This window comes from Glandiceps talaboti, chromosome 11, assembly GCF_964340395.1.
Source record: "Glandiceps talaboti chromosome 11, keGlaTala1.1, whole genome shotgun sequence".
Classification (NCBI taxonomy): Eukaryota; Metazoa; Hemichordata; class Enteropneusta; family Spengelidae; genus Glandiceps; species Glandiceps talaboti.
The window spans coordinates 6,463,392-6,481,258 of record NC_135559.1 but is presented as its reverse complement, the minus strand read 5'-3'; the positions used below and the strand labels follow the sequence as shown (position 1 = coordinate 6,481,258).

General features: G+C 35.6%; 1 protein-coding gene across 1 annotated transcript in view; it reads left to right on the top strand.

Annotated features, from left to right (window-relative positions):
• LOC144442200 (calmodulin-like) overlaps positions 1-16,603 on the top strand; it is a 51,010-nt gene extending 34,407 nt beyond the window's left edge. Inside the window, exons 4-5 of the mRNA XM_078131482.1 lie at positions 3,479-3,721; positions 15,535-16,603. Coding sequence (XP_077987608.1) covers positions 3,479-3,721; positions 15,535-15,581 — 290 coding nt within the window. The 3' untranslated portion in view covers positions 15,582-16,603. The remainder of the gene's footprint in view (positions 1-3,478; positions 3,722-15,534) is intronic.
• Positions 16,604-17,867: the final 1,264 nt, after the last annotated feature.

The window sequence follows — 17,867 nt, the reverse complement described above, 5'->3', positions numbered from 1 at the left end:
GCATTTGGTTGTCATTATTGTAAAAATAGTGGTTTGGCGGTTGTGTATGAATAATGGTAAAAGAACAGTGTGTGTGTGTATTTTTATTTATGACTTCACGACAATGTGAAAATGCTTTTAGCTATGGTGTGTTAAAGTTGTGAAATGGCCTTATTCAAAATAAACTATTAACGTCACTTTTTAGAATAGAGAACTAGTTATCCAGAAATAGAACATCATCTTGCTCCACAAAAATCTAGTCACCAACACTGCAACACTTTCCCGTCTGACTCGACCAAACATCTACTAAAATTCCTACATTTTATCAACTGGCTATACATTTTTTTATCAATATATTACTATACAATCATATCGTCCGGCTAGACCAAAAATCTTCCTCTCATTGCTACATTTTATAGTCTGGCTAGACCGAAAATCTTCCTAACATTGCTACATTTTATAGTCTGGCTAGACCGAAAATCTTTCTAACATTGCTACATTTTATCGTCTGGCTAGACCGAAAATCTTCCTAACAATGCTATATTTTATCGTCTGGCTCAACAAAAAAATCTAGGTACGATTGTTACATTTTTAACCGTTTATGGATGTTAATCACTACACGTAGCACACACAAAGAACGTGTAGCAAAACGTGTAGCAAAAGAATAATATTTTTATCAAGCCATACGACATTATGTTTCAAGTTTAGCTGGCTTTTATTGTGAATTTCTTTTCTGGATTTGCCGTCAATAAAATATTTATTTCCAGTAAACGCCTTGCCAGTGTTCTTCTTCGTCGAACACACACAGTTCATAATTTTCGGAATTTACCTCATCTGGTTTCAACAGAGAGTAGCCTAAAGTGATTAATGTTGCGGCTTCAAGAAATCTTATTAGGACACGAAATAGCCCATTTTCTTTAACGTAATTATTGCAACAGGCTACGAAGTAACCAGAGCTAAGGGATTTGTATCTTGTAGCAGTCCCAGGTGCATTCGTATTATCTTGACGGCCGCACTATTACTAAAGCTGTGCTGGGACGGTTTCATCCCAATATACATACATGATGATGCAAGATTACTCACAGTCAGTTCCTTACTATGTCCCAAAATGCGCATTATCTGGAAATTCAAAACTAAATTACCGGTAATTGGGTCTAAATATTGAAATGAACACACGTCTAGCATTTCATAAAAGTGTTGTAACTAAGATACGAGCAAGAGACATCCAGTGCTACATGTATATATTACGTACTATTATATATAGTAGAAGTGAGCGTTTGTGGCTACGTAGCGAGCAGGTGTAACGTAGCTGGGAGGGCGGATAACATACGGATATGGATGCGAATTGAAGGCGCAAAAAGCGCATATTTAGGTTGTCCACGTACTAATTATGCCTATTGAGAGTTCTTATGGTGGGAAAGTTGTTGTGACTGTTGTAATTAAGATTTTCATACGGTTAAATTGCGAAAATATAAGAGCATCTTGCAAAAATCCTACTTTAGATAGGGTATTAATTTTTGTACATGTATTGTCGTGAAGTAAGCTTCATTTGTTGGACAACTATCCCATATGTCCATATATAAAACGATGGCAATAGTACATGTGTTTATTGATCTGAGGCATAAAATGATATGTTCGCTTTGATACGTTCACCGTTCCCCATGAGACGAGATTTTGGATTTTAAAATTACTGGTCAGCTTTTCTAAGTTAGGAGGCCGTCTTTCACAGATCATTGTAAAGTGTTAATCGGTTGTAATAAAATCCGAGTTTTTTACGTTTTATAGGTCATACAATTCACTCCAAGGAAGAAAATATTTGTGTATGGCACATGTGAGACCCCTGTAGTTTGATGCAGAGTTTGAAAATAGATTCGAGGGTTTGTAGTGAATCCTGTGTTCCTAAAATAGTTACATTAGCAGGCATAGAGTAAAAAGGATAATGCCGTAAAAGGATTATGCCTCAAAGGATAATGCCGTAAAAGGGTTATGCCGTATTGGATAATACACCGCTTTCGTCTCATATAACTTCCGCAAAAAGACGATGTAGCTAGTGTCGTTGAGAAGTAACCGCTGGCCTTTCACCATGTTTGTGTTATCGTACGTTTCACACCATGCCAATACTTCATTGCGTGTCTCCAATCCATTACTGTTTCTATTAATTTAAACAACTCTAGTTGTATTAAGCACGTGACAACTGTACACAGTGGTTTAAAGGGCAGATAGAAAACCTTACCAGACAATGGGAATTTGAAGTGAATATGTATATAATCTTACCTTGCTAAGTTAAAAGGTTTCAGTGAAAACTGCTTCTATGTTTGTGTTCTATTATCCTGTCCACATGCATTGTTGTCGACCATTCGAGAAATTGCCTGTTTTGACGGTATGTTATATTTCCTCAATTATTTTGAAGTCATGCGAAAATGTCCTAAAATGCACCTCTGAAATAATAGTTTACATTATTCCTGGTAGTCAGCTCTGAGGTAACTTTACAAATTATCGTCTGGGGAACTTGGATAGAATCAACCACATTCATATTCCGATTTCAAGGCCACGCGAACACAGTAAATCGGAAATGATTTGTTTATATTATAGTAGCTAGTAAGAAGGATTCAATTTTCCTACAAACAAGGTCTTGAACAATAAATTTAACATTGCAAATCTTTTTAGCAAAGAACGTGTCACGAAATTCATGTTGCGTCTTTAAAGGTTCATGGTAATTAAACTAATGAAAAATGTGTGTGCAATCTTCTTTCAAATTGTAGTAAAGCATGCCATTGGAAACCTTTAGTGATTGGAAATCAGTAAAAATATTCAATGCATGCATTTAAGAAAAGATATTTTGAACTAAATCACTTTGTTAAGGCCGTTCTTATTAACCTGATTTAAGTGTCTCAGTGTAAACGTTCATTTACAATAGATGTGTTGATTTCTGTCTCTAAAACTGAGTAACATTGTTCCAGGAATTTACATACGAACAGAGCATTTTGAGCAGAAGCTTTTGGAGGGAAAGTGTTCTACTTGAGATTTTATATCACTTTCTACGACTTTGGTTACTTTAAACATCTAAGTTGTATTAAAAAGTACAGTTGTTCCAAAATTTACAAACAAACAAACAAACAAACAAACAAACAAACAAACAAATAAACAAACAAACAAACAAACAGAAAATTTGTTCAATGGGTTTTGGAGCGAAAATACTTAAACACTGACAATGTGAATATACTGTTTACAACCAATGTATTCGATACATTTATACTAACATTGTTAGAATTCACAATATTTTCCGTTTTTATGTAGTCAAAGTCTTACTGCAATAGTATGACTTTATAATTTATTCATTATTTTTCAATGAATAGTTTATAGCATTCATTTGTTAACCGTTCGATTTGATTACAAAGCTGTGTTGCATTGCTACAAGGACAAGCTTTAATGTTACCCTTGTGATAGTATTTGGTGTTGATTTGATTCGTTTTGATCTGTTTACATCTAATTGTATTAGGCAATGGAGAAATCGATTTTGAAGAATTCTTAACGATGATGGCAAAGAAATTAAGGGATATTGATATTGACGAAGAGATACGGGACGCATTCCGCGTGTTCGACAAGGACGGGAAAGGTAGTATATCTACAAAAGAACTCAAGTACGTCTTGACTACGTATGGCGACACACTTCCAGATGAAGAGGTCCAAGAGATGCTAGGCAAAGCCGATAAAGACGGAGACGGAAGTGTAAATTATTCAGGTAAGTTATCGACTTGCTGGCGTCTTCCACTTCCATGCACATTTGCGTAACTTTAAGGCGAGAGCTAGGTCACTTACCTAGATGATGGGGTGATATTGAAAGATGAGTACGAGAATGGCCTTCACGCAAATCACGTGATTAATTCACTTTATTTGTATGTGAAACATGCTAATATTACAGATGTACTCTTCAGTGGAAATTTCTTGCAAAATGTGGATGATTGCAGTGTTTACTACTGCAGTTGCAAAGGGTTGAAAACATACAATGTATCTGTAGGTGATTCTACCAGGTATTACGATGTAAAACAGGATGGTTCATATATATGGTTTAGCTGAAACAAGTGGTTACGACGGAAAACACGTACATGATTCATTGTGATAGATTCATCTGAAATCAGGTGTTAAGGTGTAAAACGTGTAGATAATTCATTTTGATTTGTTTATCTGAAACAGCTTAAACACGCAAAGATCATTTTAATTGGTTGATCTGAAACTAGCTAAGATTTTTCATTCACAGGGTGCACGCTACTTATATTCATCATCAGTATTTGGTACAGACATAATTAACATTCCAGTTTAAAACATTTTTTCCACAACATCTCCGCACTGAACCAAATAATACAGGGGTGTAAGTTTTTGTACGGTATCGCTTTGATTGCGTTAGCAAATACATTCTCTTAACTTCTCGATAACTTATGTTGTTAAGGGCAAGTACCCATAACAAAACAATGTAAACATACATCAACTCATGTATCATCTTCGGCGAAAGGCTTAAAAGGATAGAAAATAAATAAACACTAGGGATTTACAGGAGCCACGTCACGAAAGCAACCTCTTGGCAACGGAGAAGGACTGATATATCTGTTTACGTGCACACTTTTGTAACCCATAAACCATTGCAGCGAGTGTTTACAACAGAGGGTAAAGGGCAAAGTTTTAGATCTATTAATTAACTGATGTGATTTCGAATGTAAAATAGTAACGACTCTATATATGCCAACTTTAAAGGTCTGTTCTTGAACCTCTGGTCGGTGGATTAGAGCCCGGACTTTTGTTTTTTGACATTAGCAGGTTTAAAGCGAGTAGTATACACATGACATTGACTGATTATCAAAGCCGTTAACCTCGTGAAGGTCACTTGTAAATGAGAAAGGGTGCATTTATATAATGGTCAAACAAATAGACATTGTCATATTTTAAAGAGGATGGATTGACATAGATTTATACATTCTTTATCTCTTAAATGGAAGAGTAGGCAATTTGTCAAGTCGCTTATATGTTGTGCCCCATTTCCATCGAAAAAAACACGTTATTTTGAAGCTTGGAACAGAACAGACTAGGAGATATTTATAGACAACATAAAGTGCATCACATCAGTACAGTATTTCGTGTGCGAAAAACGTTTAAAAGAACTGACTTACTATGGATGGATGGTATATAAGTTTCCGTGTAACCGAGATAACAGGTTTACTTAATATGGAAATAGCGTGACCGTTTTATAATTTAGTCGATTGATCTTTCTCGTTTGCCATTCCTTAGTTAGATGTATTATTCCTCCGAAATGGTTTGCCGCAGCAAGATAGATCATTCCTGGAATGTTTTTTCCTTAGTATTAGAGATATATCATTCCCTGAATGAGCGTTTCTTAAATATGAATCTGTTCCTTTAATAAGTTGGGAGATTAGTAGCATACGATTTCTGTCAGCTCATTCATCAAACCACCTTCGTATTTTGACGTAAATTAATCTGTGTCACGTCAGATACGACTTTACATCTTACTCAAGACGAAAAAGGTCAAATTCTGATGAAATTAATGGAAAATGTGTCAAATTCTGATAACCGATGTGGAATTTTGTAATAGCCGTGCTGATCTCAGCGAATTGTATTGAGAGGTATTTACCCAATAATTCTTACAAAATAGTAGAGAAGAAAACGTACTCGTTGAGAATACTTTACATGGTCGTTTCCGTGAGGAGAAATCAAACTGACGTGCTAGGTGAACCGGTCGACACGGTAGATGGATTCTTAGTTTACTCTATTTGCTATTCATTCTATAACTTAATTTACATATGAACTATTGAATTATGAAATAAATTATTGCATCAAACGTTTACTTTCGAGTGAAATCCCAATGAAGGTAATAAAAAAAACCCAGATAACTTCGAATTTGACCCCATTCACTTCAAAAGAATGAAACGTCTGAATCACTTAATATCAATCTCGTGCTATATAAGTGGTATGGATGATATGGATTGAAATAGCAGTGCACCAAATGAATATCTACCTGTAGCCGCGTTTCTCTGCGAACGACATTTAAAATTCTTTCCAGTTTTCAGTACAATGCAGGGGTCATGGTCGATTTAGTATTAAGCGGCTATATTAGCCATCTGGTAGATATCTACGGAGATGCGTTGATTTTTGCTTTGATCATTCCATTATCTACTCATTTGAAATTGCATCAAAGCTACTCTCCTTTAATTGACTGGAAAATAACCGGGCAACGCTTTACAAAAATGCGGGCCGTTGTGATTGAATATCACATTTGAAGGAAAGGGGTTTTAAGACATGCATTGTAAAGCATGTCACTTCGGTACACACGACAAAATACAAAATGTGTCAATCTAACAGGAATCGTTTGCAAAATGGAATCACTTTTAGTTCAATTTTTGAACTTAATTCACCGGTCATGATTATTTACATAAATCAGAACCAAAATAAAATTTAAATTTAGCAGAAAAATATAGGCAGACGACAATGGTTGTACATCGAATTTTGGCGAGAAAGTGGTTCACGCTGAAAAGGTTGCAGGATATTTGATGATCCCTCAGAAACATTCAATTTTGTTCTGTATTATACAAAAGTGCGATACTCAATGAAGCAGAAAAGTGCGAGTTCCCGCGTCTGTTCTGACTAAGAACGAAATAGACTAATTTCCATGCATCATTTTGAAGAGTGCACGGATGTATCTCAATTTGATAAAACATCATTACTATCTCATTGTTCACAACACCACTCGTGCATCCCAGGGGGAGCCATTATAACATTCTGAAGTCTTAAGAACCCTAACAAGTTGGTTGCGATGTTGTTAATCAGGAGAAATACATTAGTTAGATCCTTTGCTATCAAAATGATTCTGACAGCCAAATGTCTTCGCTTTTATGTACAATCGATTTTCAAATATTACTGTTTCAAGGACTGGATATTAGACGCTGGGAGCTATGGAAGCTGTGTGATTAACAAAACCATTGAAAGAGTGTTTATTTATAGAAAATCAGACATTCTGTTCATCTGTTCCCCTGTAGTCGTTCGACAGACTAAAAGACGACATACACGCACTGAAATGCGATCCAATCTTTAATGTCTACGTTTATTGCTATGTTGCTACATTGGTTAACAAAATTTGTCGTATTGATTATGGCAACGTACTCAATATATTTGCCGCGTTTATGAACGCATTCAGTACAAATTGTCGCATTAATTAACACATTGAGTATATTTTTCCACAGTGAGTAATGTATCCATTATACATCCAAGCATTCACTACATTTGGCCACATTGATTAAGGCAGTACTCGGTACATTATGATTTGCCGCGTTGGTGAATGCATTCTGTTCATTTTGCCGAGTTCATGAAAGCATCCTGTACATTTCGCCCAGTTGATGAAAGCATTCTGTACATTTTGCTGCGTTGATGAACGCGTTATGTAGATTTTGCCGCATTGACGAACGCATTAAGTAAATTTCCCCACACTGATTTACGTATTTGTTTTAACGCTTTTTTGGCATTAATTAATACATCAAGCAATATATTGTAAGGTACATTTTTGGGGAAGATATCCCCTCCATTTCACACAAATATAATAAGAATTGCCATCTTTCATATTCTAGCGATTTGGATTTAAAGACTAGCCTCTGTATCTAGCGGTATATAGTGAACCTGTCAAGTGTTCTCTCCTTGCAGCCTGCGGACTCAGAAAATTAAATTTAGAATTTTTACCAACGCCTCATCAGCAACCATAAGGAATACTCAGCATAAATTTAGAGTATCACCTGTTGATATTAAAGAATTTTTTATTTTAATAAACGGTCTCAGGTCAACTAGGTCATATTCTAATAACTTGGCAGAATCAACATGATATTCCCATGGTATGACTTAATTAACGTAGTGTATGCACCATGTGACTTATTCAACCAATCAGCGTCTACAGAGCTTTATCCTTGAAAAAAATGTTACATTGGAAAGGCTGAGTTCGCAGGCTTGACAGATCGACCACTTACGAAATTGCAAAGGCTAGTATAAAATTGACCGCACAAGCGACATATAGTAGCAATATACGACTTCAAGTTTCTTATAGTTCCAATTCCGGTTCATATTTCTGATCGTGAAGAACTAGACATATACTATTGTGGTAAATCAGATAGTGTATACACATGGACTTCAAAGGACGTGATGCGGTTGTCAATATGCAGATCCTGTATGAAAGACTTAAGTGCACTCTTACTCAACAAAGTATTTCATTCCACTATGCAAAATCAAAAAGGGCAGTTGAGAACTAAACCAGCGTAATCGAGATCGCATTAAATATCTAGATACCTCGTTGGACTTAACACAGTAAAGCTATCAGCAATTGTTTACTCAATTCAAAACGTCCATTTTCATTAGTTTAGCGTTGGTGAATTTAAACTCGAGTGTTGGATTACCAATTCTTAGCCCTTGCGTGTCTATTTTACAGACACAGCTAAGTAGAAAAAATACCTACATTAACAGTTTATTTTCATATGACATTGTGCTTTGATAATATAGAGGTTGGTAGGGGTTTGAACAATCATTTTGACGTTGTCATATATAGGTGCATTTGCTTAGTCTACAACCAAGCACAACATATACACAACTTAGTAATTTCAACCACACATTCAAAGGTAGACATAACAGTGGCAGGAAACATACAACTTATACATTGTAAAAAATCGTCATTCTACCACGTTAAAGATGAGCAAACATGAAATAGAATCTGTGATTAATCCTGTATTGAAATATAGCTACAATATATATATATATATATATATATATATATATATATATATATATATATATATATATATATATATATATATATATATATATATGTATGTATGTATGTATGTATGTAGGTAGGTAGGTATGTATGTATGTATGTCTGTCTGTCTGTCTGTCTGTCTGTCTGTCTGTAGGTCTGTCTGTCTGTCTGTATGTATGTATGTATGTACATGTATGTATGTATGTATGTATGTATGTATGTATGTATGTATGTATGTATGTGTGTATGTATGTATGTATGTGTGTGTGTATGTACTAGGTGTACATATATATGATATACGTTATATATATTCATATGTGTCTCGCCTATATAAATATATTGGTAAAGATCTCATAGCTAGTGGATTGTTATTAATATTTTACTTTGTACATGTGTGGTATTCATATATTCGTAAACGTGTTAAATATTGACAGATCAATGTGTTATTGCATCTACTTTAAAATAAAATTGAATAGTGCCTAGCAACTGGTAGTAGTATTGATTTCTATTTTATATACTCTAAAATAATAAAACGGTACAGCCATGGTTTACGAACCCACGCTGTGCCTACCCAACAACCCATACCACTTTGTTTTAAAGCCAAATCGACACTAATAATAGGCAAGTCTCTATATGCAGTATGTACGATCGGTGACGTCAACCGAAAAATGGGGGTTCACTTACAGTGATGAACCTTTACATATGTCTATGTTTATATGACACGAAATATACATTCTTTGATATGAATACTCGCTATCAATTACATGGCTTCAATTAGATTCGTCCCACAATAGAACATTTGATTTCACGCTCTGTCAATCAACTTATTTCGTCAGATAATATTGACACTTCCAAAGTATGCGTACTTGGTTAAGAGCAGTTCAAGAGAATAGAATGTCACTGACTGGCTTATCACCAACATAGTCTATTCCATGGCAAGTTTGAATTTGCAATATATGTCTTAAACGAGATTTACTGTTTTTGATAGAGTCGAAAATAGCATTTAAATTGTGTGTATATAGTGCTGCAAAGTTAATATGAGTGAGTCTAATTGTGAACAACGTTTTCAATGATGAAATACACACTGTGGAATATCTCTGTATATTACAGGAAACTGTTACAAAGAGTGGCTTTTGTCATTGTTTAGTCACTATATTGATTTACTTATATCGCCTTACTTTAAACAACATTATTGTTATTAATCTGCATATGGCATTACATCATACTTCATACCACACTATAACATACCACAATATCACATCACAGCACATCTCATATCATCATATCACAACTCATCACATTGCATCACATAATATTTCAGATCACATCGCATCATATAAAGTCACATCACACCACAACACATCAAATCGCATCACAAGGTATCACATCACATAACAACACATATCGTCTCGTCTCGTTTCGTCTCATTACAGCACATCTCAACAAGAATACGAATGTCAAACTATATAGCAATATGTTGCTATGAAATTTCTAGGTTGTGCGATAGGTTATACAATATCTCAAAATACATCACACTGTGTTGTCTGCTTTGGTCATTTAAATGTCGCCGGAATGTGATGCAGTGTACAATCTGCAGGTAGTATTTGAAGTAGAGCCTTATGATGTAGTGCAGAATATATTGAACTGTGTCTTCTGCAGGGGACACAATGTGGCACCAGAATGTACTACAATGCTTCGTCTGCTAGGGACATTAATTGCCGTGTGAGTACTTGTATATGTACATGTACATGTGTTGTATGCTGGGTCAAATAAAGGTTGTTAGAATGTAATGCAGTGCATGTGTCGTCTGCTTGGAACATCAGGTGGCATCAAAAGATAGTGCAACGTGTTGTCTGGTGGTCTCGGGACATAAACTGTCAACAAATACGACCTTCATGTTTTAATCTTGATATTGGCTCTATGAGTTCGCATTTTCACATCTATTACCGTTAAAACTTAATCCCTATCAATAGGATAGTATTAATGATAGAACTTGCCATTTGGAATGGTGGCACAGTACAACATAAAACGCAATAGCCTACGTTTCCCAAAGGTTTGATGAATACGAATATTTGCTTTAAAAGGTTTTTCTTTTCACGAATAGAGAGTACAACTTTGAATGTATGTATGTATGTATGTATGTATGTATGTATGTATGTATGTACGTACGTACGTACGTACGTACGTATACATACATAGGTAAGTAGTAATTTAAATTATTTTGCACGCAATATTTTATTAACCGTTTAATTTTATTTAAACAAGATGGAATTAGCAACAAGTGACAGTCCTGTATACCTGTACGTACGTCATTACAGCCGAAACGTGATATCGTCAACAAAACCGGAATTAGACAGTGACATTAAAAGAAAATCTCAAGGTCAATGGAGAAACCATCAAAATGTATCCCAAATGATAATATAATATAGTTACATCGTTGGCTACATTATAAAAATTTGGTATGTAACTCGAATGTTTAGTTCACATGGACAATGACTGCAATAGTCCACAGTGTAGAACTATACTATTTCTGCAACATTTATTGATTTCCGAAGGTTTCTGTAGTTAATATTTTCAAGTTCTCGTTTTTCAATCTGGCTATGTGTAAATCAGTTTGAATGCATACAAAAGATGAACCGTTAACCAAATATTTGATCTCGTAGTTGACAATAAAATTAACTAACAACAGCTCTGCCTGTCGGCAATCTGTACATCTGTGTGTATTAATGCCAGTGAAGTGTTTTGAATGATGACAATATCAATTCAGATGTTTTTTTTGTAATTGATACTCCTGAGGTCACTTTTTTTCAATGTTCTGCATTATACTGGAGTGTATGGTTTATTTTCGCAAACTTTGAAGGGCGTCACTCCGATGCCTAGAGGGTTGTTTAATTAATTCCATCGATCACTCTGTCGGTAGGTAATTTGCATAAACCAAACTGAGCATGCTCATAACTTTAGGCTAATTTGTCGTTACGGTGACACCATATATGGGGTGAACAAGAGGATAGTCTTCCTACAAGTAACCAAGACTAAATTATGTGTGTAGACAAACAATGCGACGACTTGTTTAGTGTGATTTATTCATGATTGCGGGATTTTGTGGGATTTCCCACAATTCACTATTCAAAATGGTGGGTTGTGATTTCCATTCACCGAGTCCGCCTGTGTCTTTTGTCGCCTTCATATAGATGGATTTTCCTACAGCTGACATGATATAAATTGATTCAATACGAACAATAGAACTAATCCATCACAATGAACGTGGGAAATATCACCCCAGTTTGTTATGACCGCCATAAAAGATCATGAAAATTGAAATGCTCATTATTTCTAGAAACATGAAGCAAACACGCCACATTAATGTGTTAATGAGTTATTTGATATGATATCTATTTTCGGATCTTTACATTCATTTTCAAATGAACGATATCACGAAGTAGTAATTAAAAAAAAGAATTATATGTCCTTTCGTTATTGTTAACAATTTGACTGTAACCAATCAAACATGAACAAATCTAAATGTGGAAAAGGATACGTTTAAAATATGCCCACTTAGTTGAACTCAAACTCGAAAATGTAATGTAACATATTGTAATGTAATGTAATGTAACATATTGTAATGTAATAATGTAATGTAACATTGTAATGCAAGGAATCGCAATATAATAATGTTATGTAATGTAACGAAATGTAATGTAATGTAACGTAATAACGTAATCTAATAGTATATTAATGTAATGAAATGTAATGCAAGGAATTGTACATGTGATAACATAATGTAAAAATAACGTAACGTAATGTAATATACAATACGAAGAAACATGTCTTTGGCGAAACATACTATTCTTGTTTATTATGTATATCTTGGCATGGTCCAAATTATCAGAACGTATCGAACTTTTTGTCTGCCATCCCTGAACTTTATTATCTGGTGTGTGAATCGAACAAAAGGAAATGTAAGCGAAAAATAAAGATTCAAATCAACACTCAGCCTACCTACATTTTAAATATATTTATAAGCATTTTTTTCTTAAGTCTGTCGTGCAGCGAATTGTTCTCACCAACATGTGAGTTACAGGGGAAATGAAGTTGCTTTAGTGTTTCAGCCACGGACATGATGTTTCTAACACAAAGATAGACACAATTCAATTCTAGACTAACATGGACACACACACACAACACACTCAGTAGGATCATACACCCAATCTCATTTGATGTGCATTGCTATTCTTGTAGTTGCAGTAAAAACAAGATTACACATGAACTTGATAATTTTATTGGCTTCAGTTATTTACTTTCCAACTGATAACAAGTTACCTTGTCTACTGCTACATCTCGACTGCGCGTTTCACCTCAATAATCGTTTCTAACCTTCAAGTTGTTTGTGTGCTTGTGTTTGTTTGTGCGTGTGTGTCTCTGTGTGTGTGTGTGTGTGTGTGTGTGTGTGTGTCTGTGTGTGTGCCTGTGTGTAAACACATCGTGTCCCATGACAACAAGGCATCTTCATTTTTCCTGTACAGCTTTTACTAGAGTTACCTAACAAGATTTGAAAATGAAAGTAATTATTTGACAAATAATGTACAGACATGAAGTCTTGAGTCAGTGTCGTACCATAAAGGTGTTGATTGATTATAATTTAGTCTCAATCTTATGAAGGAACGCTTGAATAATAATAATAATAATACAATATTTTATGACTATTAGGATTTGTGTAATACCTTATTTAATCGATTTTTTATCTATATGAGTCAGTGCTAACTAGATGATTTCCCCTAAGTCTATATTAATACATGATCCTTAATAATCTGCCATGTACATTCATATTTCGGAGCATAGTTCTGAATAAACTTTGACATTTTGAACATTTAACATTTTGAAATTGTATCCTTCTTACTTTAATATTTGGCAGTAGATCGTTGAGAAGTTTGATTCGAAGTAGCTTGTAGATATAACGCCTCTGTATATTACAAAGTAACTTGAATACGCACACACACACACACACACACACACACACACACACACACACACACACAAATACGTACGCACTCCTTGGCATACATTAATAAAATATAAGTGTACATATGCCCGTGCGTACGTACGTACGTACGTACGTACGTACGAATATACACAGTATGCATACATACATGCATGCAAGCATACATACATACATACATACATACATACATACATACATATATACATACATACATACATACATACATACATACATACATACATACATACATACATACAGACAGACAGACTTCTTAGCGTTCATTCATTCAGAGAATGCATAGTGCATTTACTAAATAAAATAATCTGGCGGGTGCACGGCAAGTCGTTATTTGGCGATAAGAGTTTTAAATCACAAGAGAATTACTTCGGTATATGTCTAATGATATAACATTACGTTTACATCGTCGTGGTTTCCTAGACTTTGGAGATATCCATAGCAACTATAAAGAATTAGCCATTGGCTTGATGGTCTTTAATACCGATCCTTTGAGACAGTATGAAAGCCATTTGGCGAAAACAATTTATAAATCTATAATGAGAAACCTCCTCCGCCCCCCCCCCCCCCCCCCGCTAACTAATCTGTCTGGACGATGTCATTAAGACTAAAATACATATTTTAACAGCTTCCCTACTGATTCATAAATAAGCAATTCTCAAGAACTGAACATACACGTTTTAGCATAAAAATACATCATCGTTATTTTTCCAGATGACGATAAAGGTCATTCATCAATAATTTATAAGAGCGGGGATTCATTCAATCCTTTCGTTCTATCTTAATGTGTCGATTGTTATCATGATTTAATGGCAAACATACTTACAATGAATAAATTAACATGGCATATGAGCAAACGCGATATTAATTGCGACGGCTTCCGTTGATGCGGAAGATATAAAAACCCTGCGGAATGGTTAAAAACTAGTAATAAAGTTTAACGCAGTGCTTCTTTACGCTATGTATTGCTTAAAGGGAGGATTAAGAGCCAACATGACTTTTTTGTGTGCGGTGAACAAGAAAACGATAACATCACATTTCCCAATGGTTTGTTGACCTGATATTGGGTAACTGTGATCTAAAGTTTTCTCGACAGTTGTCGTGATGCATCTTACTGCTTCAAGAAGCTGATGAAACACTAAACTCCACGCAATCATTGATTATAATTTGTACTACAGTTCTATAATAATAATAGTGGTGGCGATGGTTCCGTGGTGGTGGCGGTGGTGGTGATGATGATAATGGTGGCGGTGGTGGTGGTTATGGTGGTTATGATGATCATGATGATGATGATGATGGTGATGGTGGTGGTGGTGGTGGTGGTGGTGGTGGTGGTGGACTTGTGTGTTTGTGCTTTGAATTATTATAGTCACAACAAATTATCGTACTATCCAATGACATCGTGATTTGAGTAATTTGCTATCAGCACAATTGAATCTCTACTCATCTCATACGTCATAATATAGTGAGCAAACTCCTAGAATGTCGACATGGGTAGATAGAGAACGAAGAATTTGTTTAATTCATCCAAGCTAAAACGGACGTTAGTTATACATTAAAATGGCTACATTTTGTTAGGAACTTATCGCCTAGCAGATTTAACGTTTGACCTCAATTCATCCCTTCAGCTTGTAAACTATGCACCCAAAAGTGTGACCATGTCCAACGACTTACATTAAATGTTTACCAGAAGAATAAACAGCTGAACTCACAATTTTCTCCTTTTTTTCTTTTTTTTTTGCAGAATTCGTGAAGAACATGTCGATTGACAGTCTGCTAAAGAAATCATGACAACAACCGAAAAAGCGGCGGGGTGATCCACATTAATTTCCGATCTATGCATATCATTAATTGGAGTCTCATGGTCTGACGTCATATTTTTGTACATACTACGTTTTAACTTCCAAACATTCTTTTTTCCAATAACTGCTGAGTAGTGAATTTTTACATGTTGTCTCTTTAGGTGCACGTAGATGAGATATGTTTGCACAACGTGCCCCCAGGGAAAGATTTTTTTTAAACAGAGTTATAAAGATAGGCAGACATGTTTTTATATACGAGAACTGAATACTCGATAATTCATGTAGAATTTCAAACATTTGAGCGGTAGGGTGTATGGTTACCACGAGTTTGTCATGGACCTTTCAAAACAATCGTGTAAATATTCTTCTCGTGTATTCATATAGAAGACGTTGTGTTATTACAGAGTTCACGACCCCTATCTCCCTGACCATGCTAATGGATTAGAAGGGGTGACGTGTCAACTGAGCGTCGAGTGTCTGTCAACGTTGACGGATGTTTCGTTATTGATCATCGTATCGCCACACACAGTTTGACGCTCTGTGTTGTGAAATCTCATTTTCCTTTTAGCCTGTCACGGTGTTAGCCATTTGTGCGTTAATAATGTAAACTAGGGTAGCGTTAGAATCAACTGGTGTGGACGTGGCACTATAAATGTAATTTGGTGTAGGTCACGATTTTGTATAATGTTGTGATCTCCGCATTATGGTCGACTTACTGACCTTTTTTGGGGAACATTGTCATTTTCAGACTCAGAGACAACATTGTTGAATGCAGCATCGTTTTATATACGCCACACTCCCACAGTAAGACATTAATACATTTTGTTAACCATTCATCTATATATTTTTTTGTATGAACCATTTCCCGCCCAAAATAACCAATCACAACAGGTTGTTTATATGTAAATTTTGCTCGATTTCTGATTGGTTCTAGTTCGCCAAGAATTAAGTAGCCCTAATTGGCGGTATTTCGATAATCAATAGAAAAGTCATTTATAAACTTTTTACTCAGATTTTTTTTCATTTGTGGAATTCTTTTAATTGTATTTACGAGAGAATTTGAAATCATTGCACTGGTTTTGTAAAGATGAAGAAAAATCATTACACATTTTGAAAGTAATAACAAAACTTCGCTTTGCAGTTAGAAAGGTTATTCAAGCTCACGATACGCATCGCGCGCATTTCTTGCTAACACCTCATTGGACGAGGTCAGATTCTTTAAGACTAATGCCGCTAGACTGGTTCACCTGGCAGTGGCCACATACCACTACCTGTAAAGTGGTGCACCTGGCCTTACCTGATCAATAACTCAATACTACTAGAACACCTTATAATAGCTGACCAAATACTCTAGACTGGTATACCTTGCTACGGCTCTCCTAGTTAGACTGGTACACCTGGCCACATACCAATACCTGTAGAGTGGTACACTTGGCCTTGCCTTGTCAATAACTTAACTCAAGACTACTAGTGTGCCTGACATAACTGACCAATAACTCTAGAACGGTACACCTGACCATGTCTATCCCAGTATATTTTAGACTTGTACACCTGGCTACGTAGCAATACCCGTAGAATAGTACCACCTGGCCATACATGATCAATATAATATATACCCAAGACTACTAGTACACCTGACAATAACTGACCAATAACTCTAGACATGGTACACCTGTACCTAGCCACATACCAAACCTGTAGAGTTGAACATCTGGTCAAACCCAATCGATAACCTAAGACTTGTACACCTAGTCAGTCACATGTGTTAGGGTGTACAGGACTTTAACATTATTATAGCTCTTCTAATCCTATTTAACACATTGCGAATAGTATCATTGATTTTGGCAAGTACCCAAACGAACTAGATTGCATTTAAAGTTGAAATGGGTCCGAAGAATATCGAATCATCTCAAATGTCGCTTCTCAAGGTTGACAACATAAACGAATTGTTATTTCAAGGTCGTTTGATCTTAGGTTTATATCCCCCAGTAATGTCAATCAATAAGATTTCTCTGACGACTTCACAAGCTTAGCCATGCTGACTTGAATTTTGAAATCGTCAACTAAACGAATTATCTTTTCGATGGGGTACAACGTCTACATAGAAGCTCGAGCCTGCAGTATTGACTGTGATCAAGTCGATAGATATCCCTAGTAGGGAATTGTATCAGTCTGACCCCTTTAACCTGTTAGTAATCAGACATGGATGCAAATGTGAAAAAAATGGGACGATTCAGTTGGGATCAAAAATTCTTCCCGTCGATTCTGGGCTACG